General features: G+C 39.0%; 2 protein-coding genes across 2 annotated transcripts; both read right to left on the bottom strand.

The window, feature by feature from the left end:
• Positions 1–7,669: 7,669 nt before the first annotated feature.
• LOC107750977 (putative RNA-binding protein 15B) lies at positions 7,670–11,919 on the bottom strand. Its single transcript, XM_016566548.1, has one exon. The coding sequence runs from the start codon at positions 11,635–11,637 to the stop codon at positions 9,205–9,207; it is 2,433 nt and encodes an 810-aa protein (XP_016422034.1). The 5' UTR covers positions 11,638–11,919; the 3' UTR covers positions 7,670–9,204.
• A 949-nt stretch (positions 11,920–12,868) lies between these two features.
• LOC107750980 (mesencephalic astrocyte-derived neurotrophic factor-like) lies at positions 12,869–15,944 on the bottom strand. The gene is made up of 4 exons (XM_016566550.1): positions 15,723–15,944; positions 15,011–15,138; positions 13,384–13,525; positions 12,869–13,054 (listed from the first exon to the last, which is right to left on the bottom strand). The coding sequence occupies exons 1-4, from the start codon at positions 15,808–15,810 to the stop codon at positions 12,870–12,872; spliced, it is 543 nt and encodes a 180-aa protein (XP_016422036.1). The 5' UTR covers positions 15,811–15,944; the 3' UTR covers position 12,869.
• Between the last annotated feature and the right edge of the window lie 396 nt (positions 15,945–16,340).

The following is a 16,340-nucleotide window of genomic DNA, read 5'->3' as shown; positions in this document are numbered from 1 at the left end:
ACTCCCCTCATCTTAGATTGGCCAGGCAAACAAGCAGCCCCGCCCATATTGTAATTAATATTCATGAGCCAAACCAAATCTGACAGTTTATGTAATGAGCTGCCAAAAAAGTAAACTTACTGATGAAAGATGCAAACAAGAAAACTCATCTTATAAAAAAACATGCATATTCACAATTTTCACAATGTTTTAGGCCTAATTATAAAACTTTTATGACAAAAAACAATCAAGTGTACACATAAACACCTCATTGTCAGACGCGATCATTTCTATTGACACCCCTGATGAAATCGCAAAACTGTCACATGGTTCTGTGATTGTAATTTACTTGACGTCCTTCACATTTGAGTGACCTTTTGCCTTCAATACTACACACACACAGCCATTCGTTTGTCCAAGGCCAGGGCAAGAGGCATCATGGGATACACAATTACAAGTCATTCTCCATGAGGACGAGGTCTGGTTTGAGGTTCAATGCAAAATTAAAGGTTTGTATAATAGCCTGTATTTCTCCAAGATCAAAAAAGAAGATCAAAGGCAATGAATGTGGATTATTAATTTATTTTCTGGTGACCTGTTAATGAGTTGAGTGTATTTTTGCAGTGTGCTAATGTGATTGAAACAGGTACGCCGAGCACACAGTTCGAATCTGGAGTAAAGAGGAACGGGGGATTTATACAGCAAACCAATTATTTAATACGTTTGAAGAACGTTTTCATTTCCAGTGTTTGCAATAATTCTTAATATGTCTGACAAGTAAACATTTCATAAACACCAAAGCTACTTTCTCATTAAAGATTCTTCTTTCCTGTTTAGATTTAAGCTAAATAAGCTGTCTTTGATATGACCCTTTAGGCAAAACAGAGTATTTTACACAACTTCAAAGTTGGGATGGAAAATACATACATACTACATGCATACATGAATGAAAATAAATGAATATATCTATTTTGTAAATGCATATTATAAGTCTTACTGCAAACGAATCATCCATGTGTTAATTTTTTCACTTTTTTTTTTTTTTTACCATTGGATGTTCAATCCAAAATTCATGTTCCAATTCCCACATTTCAAAATGCAATCAACAGCCGATTGACAGAACCAAGCCTCCACCCAGTTTTTAAATTGAATTGAATAAATTTAGTTTAGTGTAGTTTAGTTGAATTTTTTTCTTCTTCAATAATACATTGAACAATACAGAGAAATAATTAATAGAAATTACTGGAAATTGTATTTATTTATTTTTTATTTCTTGTCTTGTAAACTTATTAAAAAATAAAAAACACTATGAGTGCATTACTGTAAATGTGATTTTTAGATGTTTTTACAAACTGTTTTAACTAAAACTAAAAACACAAAAATGTTGTTACTTAAACTTTAACTGAAATAAAATATATATGTAAAACAAACATACAAATAAAAAATATTCTCAGATAGTCACCAAGACAACATTTCTCATTTAGTTTCCCTTGATGTACCAAAGCAACTAAAACAAATAAAAAATAATAATATATACATACATATATATATATATATATATAAATACAAAAAATAAAGACTTCACTGGAGACCTTCAACTATATTCAGCCCCTAATTCTTGTTTCAACAGGAAATACTATACATGTTCAAGTGAATGCAGTTATAACTGATTGCTAACTATTATATGGATGGACGCGGCGTCACAAAAGGCGCGTGGGTTGGTTTTTAGCCCCTGTAATTACGCGTCTATGAGAGTGAGTCACACCGGCAGATCTGAAACTTACACAGCAATCCTACAATCAGCCACAATAAAGGTTTTCAGCGCAGACAATCTAATGCCAGAGGTCTGCGTGTTAAGTGATTAAACATTCGTCTCGTGAGAGGAGTCGGTCCCTCGCGCTCATTCACGACGGTCCGTTGAGCACACAGTCCATTCATCAAGCCATTCATACACACATCATGTACAAACTGCCTTCCCATTCACTATATGCAAAACAAACTGTGAAAGCCCCACTGAATGACCTGCTTATCAACACAACCCTTCTGAAGGACTGAAGCTTCCTTTCGGGGGCTGAGTGACATTTCTTAATAGTGATCCTCAATCCAATAGCATCAAACTCCTCATCTTGTATCAAAGGCCTCTGAAGTTTCCTCCCTCGGCGTCCCAGAGGGCCACGCGTGCCCTGATGGTTCAGGAGGACAATCAGAATACGGGATCAATCGGGTTGAAACAGGAGGAGGTGAAGCACCTGGACCCTCGCCGCCATCTGTTAGCCTGGAGCCGCTCATCTGGAGGGGAAAACAGCAGAGAGCAACTTAAAAAAACAACTATATATATATATATATATATATAATAAAACTGAAATTAATTAGGAACAGTGTTAGGTATCATGTTTAAAACTATATATTACTTTGCACACTAATTTGGAATAATTCAGATTTTTTGATGTTTTTGGAAGAAGTCTCTTCTGTTCACCTAGGCTGCATTTAAAATACAGCAAAACAGTGATATTGTGAAATAAATGATTAGATCATATATTATTATAATAGCATTATAAACATACATATTGTGAAATACATTATTACAATTTAACATTACATTTTGTAACATTACAATAGAAAACTGTTATTTATTCCTGTGATGGCAAAGCTAAATTTTCAGCATCATTACTCCAGTCTTCAGTGTCACATGATCCTTCAGATATCATTCTAATATGCTGATTTACTGTGATAAATAAATAAATACATTTATTTTTTATTTTTGGAAATAACTTTTTTTAAGTGGACTCTGCGATTAATAGAAAGTTCAAAAAGACAGTACTTATTTGAAACGGGACTTTTGTAACAAATGTCTTTTTGTCTTTTGATCAATTTAATGTGTCTTTAATGAATAAAATCTTTATTTATGAATCTTACTATTTTTGACTATTTTCTACAAAAAATATTAAGCAGCAAAAACAGTTTTGAACATTGATAATCAGAAATGTTTCTTGAGCAGCAAATCAGCATATTAGAATGATTTCTGAAGGATCCTGTGACACTGAAGACTGGAGTAATGATGCTGAAAATTCAGCTTTGCATTACATAAATAAATGATAATTTAAAATATATTCAAAAAGAAACCACTTTTTTTTTTTTAACAAAATAATTGCAACCTTGGTGAGCAGAAGAGACTTCTTTCAAAAGATAAAAATCCTAATTAATCCAAACTTTTGATTGGTATCTTATTTTTGAATTATCATTTGTTTGTGTGTATAGATCCATGTACAACAACATAGGGTGCTAAAAAAAGCTATTGCAAGCACTGAGTTCATTGATTCGTCATTACATAATTGCAGTTAACAACTGCTTTATAGACTGCCTACGCTTGTTAATGGAAACTGCATTTATGCTGAAATAATATTAAAAAAAATCGAAAACATCTGGACACAATACATTAATGAAACGCTGGAAGCAACTGTTATGAAAATTATGAAAGAATGCAAAAAAAAAATAAAAAAATTCTTAATGATTTACTAATACCATCCAAAAGTTTGGGGTCAGTAAAGATGCATTAAACTGATCAAACATTACAGTAAAGACATTCATATTGTTACAAAAGATTTAGGTTTCAAATAAATTCTGTTTATTCTTTTGAACTTTCTATTCATCAAAGAATCCTGAAAGAACTATCAGTGTTTTCATAAAAACGTAGCACAACTGTTTTCAACATTCATAATAACAATAATAATAAATGTTTCTTGAGCAGCTAAAAATCCTAATTAATCCAAACTTTTGATTGGTATCTTATTTTTGAATTATCATTTGTTTGTGTGTATAGATCCATGTACAACAACATAGGGTGCTAAAAAAAGCTATTGCAAGCACTGAGTTCATTGATTCGTCATTACATAATTGCAGTTAACAACTGCTTTATAGACTGCCTACGCTTGTTAATGGAAACTGCTGTATCATAAGCTCAAACAGCTCCCCTCTGACAATCTCCCTGCTGTAAACCATGCTCTTTATTAACATTTATTTCTAATTAGAGACGGGATACACGCACTTTCCCTAAGGCGAACTAAAAAAAAAAGTGTAAGACTGCGGTTATACAATTTTCAAATCTAATTTTAAATTGCTTGTATCTTATTTAAAAAATAAATGAGTGAATACCACAAAACCATATCCATTTAATGTTATTCCAAAATTTGTATAAAATAAACATTCTACTTTCAAACATTCTATTTTGTTATATTTAAAACACTCTTTATAGTGTGTGTGTGTATGTATATATATACACACACACACATATATATATATACATACATACATATACATACACACACATATATATAGATATATATATATATACACACACATATATATATAGTGAAAGAACTATCAGTGTTTTCATAAAAACGTAGCACAACTGTTTTCAACATTCATAATAACAATAATAATAAATGTTTCTTGAGCAGCAATATTAGAATGATTTCTGAAGGATCATGAGACACTGAAGACTGGAGTAATCATGCTGAAAAATCAGCTTTTAATCACAGAAATAAATTGCATTTTAAAATATATTCAATAAAAATGTATTTTAAATTGTAATACGGTTTCACAATATTACCATTTCTATTGTATTTTTTTAATCAAATAAATGCAGCCTTGGTGAACATAAGATGGGCCTACTTATTTCAAAAACAATCTTAGTGACCCAAACTTTTGAACGGTAGTACAGTATGTATATTATTACAGTGAGCAACATGTTCTGGATACGTTTTGTGAGATTCGCCCGTCTGCGACGAGAGCGAACACCATTTAGTCACGTCTCTACCGGGAAGCATTGTGCCTGCTTCATGGTTTAAAAATACACCCGCAATCTCATCGGGATAAAACAGTCGACAATTGTTCCTGGGAGATTCCTGCTCTTGTCTCTGCCTTAACCGAGTCGGATTTGCGAGACAGGGCCGTAAGCTCCCGACAGGGGTGAGCAGCTTTCTTTGTAGTCGTGAAACAATGCCTAAAGCGGTACGGTAGGTATGTCACAAAAACATGTGACGCCAAAAACCAGACGGCCACCTGCCCGCTTGACAGAATGCAAAGCCCGGGATCCAAAGCGGCTCAGCTGACATCATCCGCCAGGCCTTTCGGGTCCCTGCTGATGTTGTGGTCGCATCATATCCTGCCAGCTTTACTAGGTCTCCATTGGTGCACATGAATGGATCCGAGGGTCAACAGGAGATGATTTGGATCTCAGACGTTTGAGATTCTGAAAAGGTAATAAACAACAACGTGAGCCTATACATCCATAAATGTACAAAAAGACATGCATAATTGTAATAATTCCTTAGAGGTCGAAGCTGGACTAATGGATTGAAGGCACCATGTGTCACTAATGGCTGAACTCTAGTATGGTCTCGTTCATGTGTGTTCTTACCAAAGGTCCATAAAGACGAAAACGGCATGCGATCCGGTCGACTCCTCAGGCCGGCTGAGAGGCTTGTGGGGCCACGTTTCATTGATTTGCCTCGCTTTAATGGATTTCATTGGAGCCTCTCATGATTCCGCATTAATATTTCATTACTTGTGTCTTCCATTTCCTGCGCTAGGCTAGCTTACAGTGAAGTGCTCTGGGTCGATGGACTGCTGCTACCAGGAAACGGCCAAAACCCTGAAAAAAACCCGATCCTCGTCTGCACCCAGGGGGGCAAACTCGTGATTCGAAACGTCAAAAGGGCAAAAACGAATCGGGTGAAGACATTAGTCAACAACTCTGATCTGCAATGAGACTCACGTGCTCGCGCTTGTGAATACATAACCCTTGCGTGGTACATTTGTCATGTGAATATTTGAAAAGCAAGGTTATTTTGTCGATTCGAATGGTTTTGATCCATGCTGTACCTGAAAGAACTAGATGTGGCGTTTTTAGTTAGGAAAATCAACGTTTGATATCATATTACTGGGTTGAGGTGAATTGTGGACGGTAATGTATTCGAGCGCAATAGCGCAAACTAAAGACATCAGACATATACAGGTCAGAAGAGCTGCTGGCTCAGCACACCATGCAAAGATGCTTTTCTTAAAAATCCTTTCAAGTGCTGCTTCAAAGGATCCATCAACGTCAATGAAGTAAAAAAAAATGCATCTGTGACAAATAGTTCAAAGAGTTGAAAATTCAGTCCAACTAAAGCACCTTAAAAAATAAAGAGCTTTAAAAAAAAAAGGTTTAAAGACATCTTATGTACGTTTAATTTGGATAACTGGAATAAGAAATTCAGAAGAATTATCCTTAAACATAAATTTTTTTTAAGCTTTCATTAACATCCATAATTCACCTTAAACCAGTAATATGACGTAATGAAAGCTATAGGTTTTTATATTTTGGACAAAATTGTAAATTTCAGAACAATTATGCCGAAAATATAAAAAACTATAGCTTTCATAGTTTTATATATATATATATATATATATGTGTGTGTGTGTGTGTAAACTATGAAATCTATAGCTTTTATAGCTATATATAGCCACATTAATTTGCTTATATAATAATAATAGGCCTAATTATAATAAAAATAAATAATTGTATAGAGTGAGAGAGATTTGTTATTGCTATTAAGCAAGTTAATGTGGGTTCATAAGTTGGTTGTAAAATTGTAATTATATTTTTATATCCTATTTAAATGTACATTACCTTACTAGCCTGTTTACCATTAAATAATATTTGATAACTTCAAACGATGAATTTCAAATACATTTGTTGGAATTTCATGACAAACACCTCACCTGAACTGAACATACTGCCATGTCAAGTACGGTTTTATTTCTGAAAGACAAAATAAAACATCTAGGGTTTGTGAAACGGACAGCGGATGTAATATGGGAGGGAAGAACCGTTACTGAATGTGTTACGGCGTAAAAAGCCACTAACAAATACTTGAGCTTTGGTCAACAGACCTTAATTAGCGTATTGAATGCAGCGGTTTAATGATGAATGGATTTGTGAACAATTCACACAAATTTTAGTTTTAAAAATGAGGTCCAGTATGTTTTACGCCCATTAAAGCGAACCACCGGAAGGGACATTTGACTGATTATCATTAACTCATAATTTAACTTCAAGCCAAAACCATAACATAACTAACAGTCAAATATAAATTGATTCAGGTCACCACATATTAACTAATTTGATGTTTACATATCACAGTTCTCCAACAGCAGATATCAGCAGACTGCTCAGATTCCACCAGTTGTTGACAAGTGCAAACACAAAAACCTGTATAAATGGGCAATTTCTAGGAATTACCTGTCACCTTGAGAACAGGCCGTCCAGGCAATTAAGTGACTCTAAAGCCTTTCTGCACAGATAGTTGGGAAAGCATTGGGAGATCTGTCAGGATTTGACAAACAGGACTGCTGCGGCTTGATCGGTTTAGATTCTCTCATACTGACATTGAGAAGCGAGCTAACTAAGTGTTAGTCTCAAGTACAGTGCATTATAAATAATTAACAAGCTTCTGAAAACAATAAAGATGGTTAATCTTCCAGCGTCATGTAGGTCTATATATTAAACAGCATAAATACCACATGCAAACTACCTCATTTGCATACCGGCATAGGGCGAAACTAAATGAAGACTGCTTTCAAGTCGGTTAAATGCAGCAACAATGTCTCAGCAAGCGTTTAATATGCACGGCACTGACTGTTTTCCCTCAAGCAACTTCCCACTTGCACAGCAGGAACTCGCTGGTTTCATATGTTGAGTTAAGGTTGTTTTTTCTTTGACCACACTGCCACCTAGTGGTTACTCTAAGCTCCTTCACAGTCAAGCCTCATTTGAACTCTGGAATCTTTTTTTTTTTTAATTTTGGATGTGGTTGCTTGGTTACCACTTTAACCTTCAACTTGTTTTGTAGGCAGGACTGAGATGGAAAGGTAACTATGGAGACAGGATTTATGCTCGGTGATAAAAAATCCTGACATTGAACATTGAATGCAGTTTTGCAAATAATGACGGTGGTACGATTTAAAAACAAGCACATGAAACGTTTACTTTTTTTATACGCCATACATGTTTTGCATACAGATTTCTAGAAAAAAAAGTATTACAAAAAAGGAGTGATAAAAGAAGGGTAAAACAACAACATCATTAAAAATGAACAATGGAAAATTACCGTTCAGTGCAAAGGGTTGTAGTGTTGGCGCCTTGGCGGGTGGACTTTCAAACTCCATCATTAACTAAAATCTGAAAATAACACTAGTTTCTGGGTGTCATACATTATTATGAGTTTCAAATCACTGGACATTTTAGAGTAGCACTTGTTTAAAACGTGTTGGCTCAATGGGTTAAAATGACTTGGCAAATAGTCATTCAGTGGAGGGCAGTTGAAAAACAGCTAAGGCTTAAGAATACATTCCTGCGTACAAACAAACAGTCACACAAGCTTAAACCGTAGTGTTCGTAAAGCTTACAAACATTAGTGTGTCTGGATCGGTACAGTACTCGTATGGCCACATGACCTTTCTGTTAGTGCTGCAGGTGCATATTTGTAACAAAATACAATAAAAATGCAGTGGGCTCAAAGACTAACTTCATTTTGTCAAGCATACCTGATGTGTTACATGATTAAAGAGGTAGATGCCGTCAGTTATGACACAAACGCCTCACCTGAACTCAACATAATGTCAAGTACGGTTTTATTTCTGAGAAGCAAAATAAAACATCTAGGGTTTGTGAAACGGACAGCGGATGTAATATGGAAGGGAAAAACTGTTACCGAATGTGTTACGGAGTAAAAAGCCACTAACAAATTATTATACTTGAATTTCCATCAACAGATCTTAATGAGTGTACTGAATGCGATAGTTCAATGACGAATGGATTTTTGAGCAATTAACACAAATTAGAGTTTTAAAAATTAGGTCCAGGATGTTTTACGCCCATTATAGCGAACCACCGGAAGGGGACTTCAGTCAAATTGCTTGTGCATGCAATTATATAAAACATTTTTAAATAGAATAAAACAGAAAATTTTGAACACTGCTGAGAGAAATTTAAAACCCCTTGGCCGGAAACTCATTTGCAAGTTTATAAAACAACTTCTCTGGGGATGCTATTCAATTTCCAAAACGTTTTAAGAAACGCTGATCAAGTGTGGGAGTATTAAAGTAAAAAGGTACATCCGTCCTAAAATCATAAAAGGCATAAAAGTCTGTGTGGAACGTTCTAGAGTTGGAATTGAAGTGTTAAGGTGAGTCTCTAACAACCACGATGACCAGGTGGTCCTCCTCAAGTTTCCCAAGAGTTTTCAGAGCAGTCTGGAGATACTGCTGTGAGAAGTCACATGGAGGAAAGGCATACAGCATGCCACCCATCTCTCGTTCTTTGGGGCCGCCGAGGGGCAAGCCGATGACTCCTGCTGCCTGCTTGTTCCTGAGGTACGTCACCAGGTTGCGGAGAAGGCGCTGTTGAAGGCCCGGTTCTGGAGGAGGGGCGTCGCGGTCCATGGGCCCCTGGACGGCAAGGAGGACAGCGTAGCCATCCGGGCTGCCTAGCTTGATGCGTCGCGTCACCTCGTCCAGTTTGGGCTGATCCAACCTCAGCCGCTGAGCGATTTTAAGCTGCGTGATCTTGGAACCGCCTGATTGGTTGTCTTTCATGAGGGCATGGAGAAAGTTCACGCCCCCCTCAAGCATGTGCATGTTTGTGGGGAAGCAGCTGTTTTTAAGAACGAGAGAACCGTGCCACACGCGACTCAACGTCTGGGCGTATTCAGAGAGCGTGCTGGGCTTTTTGGAGTCTGTTTTGGACTTGTCCGTCTGTGAGTCAGGGTCGCTCTCGCTTTTGTGGTGATTGCGATCGCGCTCCTCCTTCCTCGGATGCAAAGGTTCGTCCTGCGCAGGACGTTCGTCGCTGGAGTGTCTGCTGATGTCGGGGGTGTGATCAAGAGGTTCTGAGGTGGAGTCCGGAAGACGGCCGCAACCCCTATCCGGGCTGTCTTCGGGAGTAGACGGTGCTCCGCCTCTGAGCTTTGACCTCCCGCGTTCCTCGGCAGGACAGTCGACGGGACTGAGGCTTCTTCGCTTGCGCCGCTCCTCCCAGTTTTTCCCGCGTTCTAGCTCTCGTTCCTTTACCCAGCGCTCCCTGCTGCGGCTACGACTGCGCTGCCTGACCCGCCCAAATGCCTCCGGGTTTGCGCGCCGTTCAATTCCTTTAGGCGGACTCCAGTCTCGGTCCGAAAGCCGCTCTCTTTCTCGCTCCACGAACAGGGGGTGTGAGGGTGAGCGAGCCCTCGCTCTCAGTTCTCGCTCCAGGCTGTGATGGCGTCCGTAACCATCAGCTAGAAGATCGTAATGTGGAGGTGGGAGCAAAGGCGGCTGGTATTGTTGAGGGTACGCCCTAGTCTCCTCAGCTTTAGCAAAATCCACACGCAGCCGACGATTCGGACCGCCCAGAGGGAAGCCGCGCATTTGCGCACAAGCAGCCTGGGCTGCATCCAGGCTCTCGTAATGAATGTAAGCAAAATTATCTCCTTTCACATAGTCTATGGTGCGAATACTCCCAAAGCGATCAAATTCACGGGCTAAAGCAGCCAGCGAGGTATTCGGGCCAAGTCCGCCCACCCATAGCCGAGTCGTCGGATTGGCCTTTCCGTATCCGATCTTAATTGGGTTGCCGTTAATCATACGTCCCTGCATGGCCACTTTGGCCCGGTGAGCCATATCCAAGTTTTGAAATTTAAGAAAAGCATAAGCACCTCCTTGTCCACGAGCGGGTCGCTTAATAATGACTTCTTCAATAATTCCATACTTGTCAAATCCTTGTCGTAGTTCCACCTCAGAAATGTTATGATCCAAGTTGCCAATGAACAAATTCCTTGTGGCTCTCTGATCATCCTCTGGTTTTAAGTCCTCCTCGGGAAGCTGATACGCATACGCACGGCTTCTCTCCTCCAATGCGCTGTAATAGTCCAAAACGCGGTCCCTGCTGAGTCCCATACCTTCAACGTAATGCCTGGGTCTCATATCTCGAAAGGCACTACTCCCAGCGCCCGGTGAAAGAGACCGCTGCCTGTAAGTGTAGGCAGCACTGTGTAGAGACACATAACTCACATCTGGAGGCGTGACACTGCGACGCCGCATGTACATGGGTTCAACTTTGAGTGGACGATCATATAGCACCAATCTGGTTTTTGCATGACGCGCTTCCCGCGCGTTTTCCGTGAGTCTGAAGTTGACGTAGGCAATGCGACCCAGTTCTGGCGTGTGAGACAGCTTGATGCTCACATCCCCGAACTTTTTAAACTCATGAAACAGTCCGTCCTCTACATGTTCATCAGAAAGCTGCGATCCGAGGTTGCTGATAAGTAGTGTCTTGTATTCTAGTCGCACTCCCACCGTGTCTGCGGATGGGGTCTTACCTTTAGGCAGGACTGAAGTGGTTCGGAGAGGGGATCGACCCAGCAGACCCAGTTCATGATGCGGGCGATGCAGACTCTCTCTCTCCTCACGGACGCGCGGTTTTTCCCGCTCTCGGCTACGGCTTCGTTTGTGATAAGCTCGGCTCTCGGCGAGCAGCAGCGCGAGCGGCGGGTTCGGTTCGCGCTCTCGGTCCCGCTCGCGGACGCGTTTGGCGAGCGTTCTGGACGGACTCGCGTCGCGCTCGGCCTGCCGCTTCATTTTACAGTGATGCTCCCGCCGCAAAAAAATATAAAATCAGCTCAGAGGTGAAATCTCACGGCTCCGGGAGATTTTGCACATCCGTGAGGAGGGTCTTAACTAACGTCTGCACGGGAAAACGTTCGCCTGGATGTTGAATTTCGCAGATAAACATAAAACAGCAAACATTAGCGTCCCCTCAGCTACATCTATTCCGCCATCTTGGACAAAAGGAATGTGCGCGCTCCGCGAGTGGGAGGAGACTACTGACGTCGGAACATATCGCGTGACGTTATAGTTGTGGAAAATCAACATTGACAATAAAAATTAAGTTCTAAGAGCGAAATGTATCATTCGTTTCATAAGAATTAGTTTGAAATGGATTACTATCCTACTGCACAATACTATTTGTTTAAATTATATGTGAAATAAACACATTTTTGCAAATGTAATAGGCCTATGTTCTCTATGAATTCAGAAAACGCACTATAGTATATATACAGCCAATACATGAATCACTATCATATGATACATATGAACTATAATGAATAAGAAAATATGAATTTCATATGACAATCCAATTTCTGTGCATGAACTTTAATGTACCAAAAGCTGTAATGTGATATACAAATACATGCAAAGACTATTGCATAACCATATAAATCATTTCATTACCATGGCAAATAGGTATTTTGGTAGTTAATTGAATTCTAATTCCCTGAAGGAAATTTTACAAAAAGTGACCAAGATGAAGCAGGTAAAATGTTAAATACAAACTCAAACAGTAAAATAATAAACAAACAACAAAAAAAGGATAGACCAATTTATTTTCTTCTTTTAATGAAAAAGACAGTATAACTGTATTAAACATTTTACAGCAAAGTCCACTCAAACTGACCCACACATTTTGAAGACGAGACTCTCATTCATTATATTTCATAAAAAAAGAAAAAAAGAACAGAAAATGAAAATTAAACTAGGCAGTGTGTCAAACATGCTTCCCATAACGTCAGGAGGCAAACACAGGTTGTGTTGGATATTAGTCAGAACTAACACATTGCAAGTCATAAATTAAAGGTTGTATTTTCATGGAAGTGCATTTATTCGGTTTCTTGATGTTTACCCCTGGAGTACATGGTAAAATGACAACACAATGCAAACCCCACTGTTAGGTGGTCAGCCAGCTGCACAGCGCAAATCCTCCACCCTAAATGCCTTTGGCCGCTGCCTTGGTCCCATAATTCCCTGTGAGTTTACAGATCTGTCCGTGCCTTGGCCGCGTTGGGCGCATACTTGGGCATTAGCTCATTGATCTTGCGGATGAAGTCGGATTTCTCCACGCATCCTTTGCAGGATTCGCCCCATTCCTCCAAAATTTTCTTCAGATCTTTCACTTTCAACTTCTTCAGGTCGACGGAGCTCAAGTCAACTTGTTTATCTAGAAGAAGAGAAAAAAATAATAATGACTTGCAGTTCTGTCATTGATCCACCACATTTGACTTGAAAAATAAACCACTTAAAATAATAATAATACATTAAAACATACATGTAAAAAATGTTTTAATTCCATTTAAAATAGAGTGGATATAACTCAATATATCGACCAGATCGATTAATTAGTCATCTTGAGCTGGGCAGGATGCTTAAACAAACGGAACAATGGATATGATATAGTTATACATTCATATTGGTCAGCCACTAGAGAGATGCAATAAATTAGTCAGTGGAAACTTTTTTTTTTCTATGCAAACAAACTTTTCAACTTACCATATTTCAGTTCACAGATTTGACTGTCCTTCTTTTTGAGCTTTTCACAGATCTTTTCCACTGGCACATGGTTACTCATCGGTTTAGAAACTTCATTGATTATTTTTGTTGCTGCATCACTTGTCGCCCCTATATAATAACACTGCACATACACAACACATTAAAAGTAAGTATAAACAAGAAAACATTATGGAAGATAAAAGGAATATTTCAGCCGACAATGAAAATTTGCTGAACTCTATCTCAGGCCATCCAAGATGTATATAAGTTTGTTTCTTCATCAGATTTGGAGAAATGTAGCATTTTGTTCAGCAGTGGATTCTCTGCAGTGAATGGGTGCCGTCAGAATGAAGAGTCCAAACAGCTGATAAAAACATCACAATAATCCACACCACTCCAGTCTATCAGTTAACATCTTGTGAAGTGAAAAACTACATGTTTGTAAGAAACTAACTCATCATTAAAGGCAGGGTATGTGATTTTTCAAAAACACTTCAGAAAACTGATTCGGGCCGAATCGCAAAACAAACGTGTAGCCAATCAGCAATAAGGGGCGTGTCTACTCGTGATGTGGAGGAGAGAGCGTTCAGTGCATGGGACGGACATTAGCCGAGCCGAGCGACAGAAAGATAGAGATGGCGGATAAAAAACAAAAGAGGAAAACGTCTGCGGAACGATAAGGCAAGAAGTAGGACACGTGTAAATATCGGATCAGCTTTCCAGCGCCGGAGAGAACTCAAGGACCGAGGCCTGCGATCGGACACCAAGGTTGCTTTGTTTCTTCTCAATAGGTGAGTAACACCGGGTCTACAACAGCTAAAGTCTGCCTACACCGGACGCGATCAAACGACCGTTGAAACCATTTGAAATTTGTGTCAGCACGTCATAAATAGAACCCGGCAGCAGTTTTCTGTCGGGATCTGTTGCGCCGCGCCGCTCACGTCCGTAGACACGGTGTAACATTGGTTTTGCTTTGTTTCACAGAACTAATCGTTGCCTGGGTTGCGTACGTATATGTGGGGCGGAGCTATCAAAATAGGGGCAAGACCCTTTTGGGGTAGGGGCGTGTTTGTTTTGATGATTTCAAATATCAACATTGGCTACCAGAAATCACTTACTCTGCCTTTAAGACGTTTTTAACTTCAAAATGTTGCTTCAGGCTAAATACTTGTCTTGTTTCGTCTGAATCAGAAGAGAAACATGCACAGATCAAGCCCCGTTTACAAGTGAAGACAGTCCAGAACAGCTCTAAACAAATATGTTGGTGGGTTTTGATGTGAGAGGACAACAGGAGATGGAATTTTTCACTGGAGGAAACGTTATTATTGACAGAAGTATTTTGCTCAGAAGTGAAGGTTTGAAGTTACAATGCCTTAATAATGGATTTGTTTCTTATAAACTGAAGTAGTGTGGATTACTTGTGGATTATTGTGATGTTTTTATCAGCTGTTTGGACTCTCATTCTGACGGCACCCATTCACTGCAGAGGATCCACTGGTGAACAAGTGATGGAATGCTACATTTCTCCAAATCTGATGAAGAAATAAACTCATCTACATCTTGAATGAACTGAGGGTGAGTACATTTTACATTTTTGGGTGAACTGTCCCTTTAAACACACACTTACAAATCGGTTTTCTTTTCCTTTGGCCTCTTTGCAAGATTTTAGAAGAGCTTTTTCGATGGAGTCACTGTCGAACTTGACGTCATTGTCTTGTAGCGTCTGGTAAAACCGTTCCAGGAAACCCACACAGACTGCAATGCAACAATCATACACAAAGAAGTTCTATTAAATAAAATGAGTCACATTTATGAAAATATATAGCATAGTATAGTCAATTATTCCTTTATCGACCCCTTTGTAAATAAAAGAATAAGCAATTATGACCAAAGGGTCATTTGAACAGGTGTGCCATCTAGATACGATGAAGTGCTTATTATTGATAATAACCTGCATTATGTAATCAACTGCGTACAGTATGGTATGATTTTACTGAAAAGAAAACCTAATTTACAAAATTACATAATTGCCTTTAAAAACACTAATATAAAACACTTTATAATATATTGCATTTTAAATTTTGCATATATTATAAACACACATTATTACAAAAACACGTTTAGCCTAACAGCACCTTAAACCCTACAAAAATCATTACTGATGCAATAATTGAAGTAGTTAAAGGAAACACACGAAAAATACCTGATAATAATAATGAAGTAAACTAAATATACAGCATAAACTAAAGAAGATGGATAAAACGCAGATGTGGGATGCTCTTGACAGGAAATGTGTGTCCTGCACATGTTTATATTATGAACATATTAATCAAACTCACCTTCGCACTCTCCATCCTTCAAAGCTTCAGTGCAGCTCGGCACCAGCGCCAGGGCCAGTACCACAGAAAGCCCACTTAAATATATCATCCTAAAACCAAACAGACGCGTTTAACTACTTAAATACGCTATGAAAAAGTGCTAAACTGGGTTTTGAAAGATCATTAAAGATACCGGCTCGACAAACACGCACTGTACCGATTCAACAGCTCTTCCTATTGAAAGGTCCCGCCCACTCTCCCATCTGATTGGTTGCCGTTCCACTCTTCGCGCGCCTATTGGCTGGCTCGTGACGTCGCAACACGCACTCTTTTCGGAATGGACGTGCAGTGCTCATCCAGGGAGTGAGTCCAGTTGGCGGCCTGTGATTGGTTGTGAAGGTGAATTCTCTTGGTGACGATTTAGGGCTTGGTGACGTGTTGGTTGCACCAGCGCCATGTTTGTAGTTCTTTGTCATCTGTTGACGTTATTGCGTCAGTTAACTAACTAATCATTCGAGTGGGCGAAACGAGCTATTAATGTTTATGTTAGTAAGACTATTACAAAAGAAGACTATTTTGGCTGTGACATTTCCCACACATTATAAGTACTGTGGCGGTCTGAAGGCAATAGGTAGTTGG

Source organism: Sinocyclocheilus rhinocerous, unplaced genomic scaffold (genome assembly GCF_001515625.1).
Source record: "Sinocyclocheilus rhinocerous isolate Xijiao unplaced genomic scaffold, SAMN03320098_v1.1 scaffold812, whole genome shotgun sequence".
In the NCBI taxonomy this organism is placed as follows: Eukaryota; Metazoa; Chordata; class Actinopteri; order Cypriniformes; family Cyprinidae; genus Sinocyclocheilus; species Sinocyclocheilus rhinocerous.
Note: the sequence above shows the minus strand (reverse complement) of the source record. Positions and strands in the feature narration are given on the sequence as shown.

Coding starts and splice junctions, on each gene's coding strand:
- LOC107750980 (XM_016566550.1), bottom strand. CDS start 15,810: ATGATATATTTAAGTGGGCTTTCTGTGGTACTGGCCCTGGCGCTGGTG. Junction 15,139..15,722: donor GAAGGATGGAGAGTGCGAAG/GTGAGTTTGATT, acceptor GTTGCATTGCAG/TCTGTGTGGGTTTCCTGGAA. Junction 13,055..13,383: donor AATCTGTGAACTGAAATATG/GTAAGTTGAAAA, acceptor CTCTTCTTCTAG/ATAAACAAGTTGACTTGAGC.
- LOC107750977 (XM_016566548.1), bottom strand. CDS start 11,637: ATGAAGCGGCAGGCCGAGCGCGACGCGAGTCCGTCCAGAACGCTCGCC.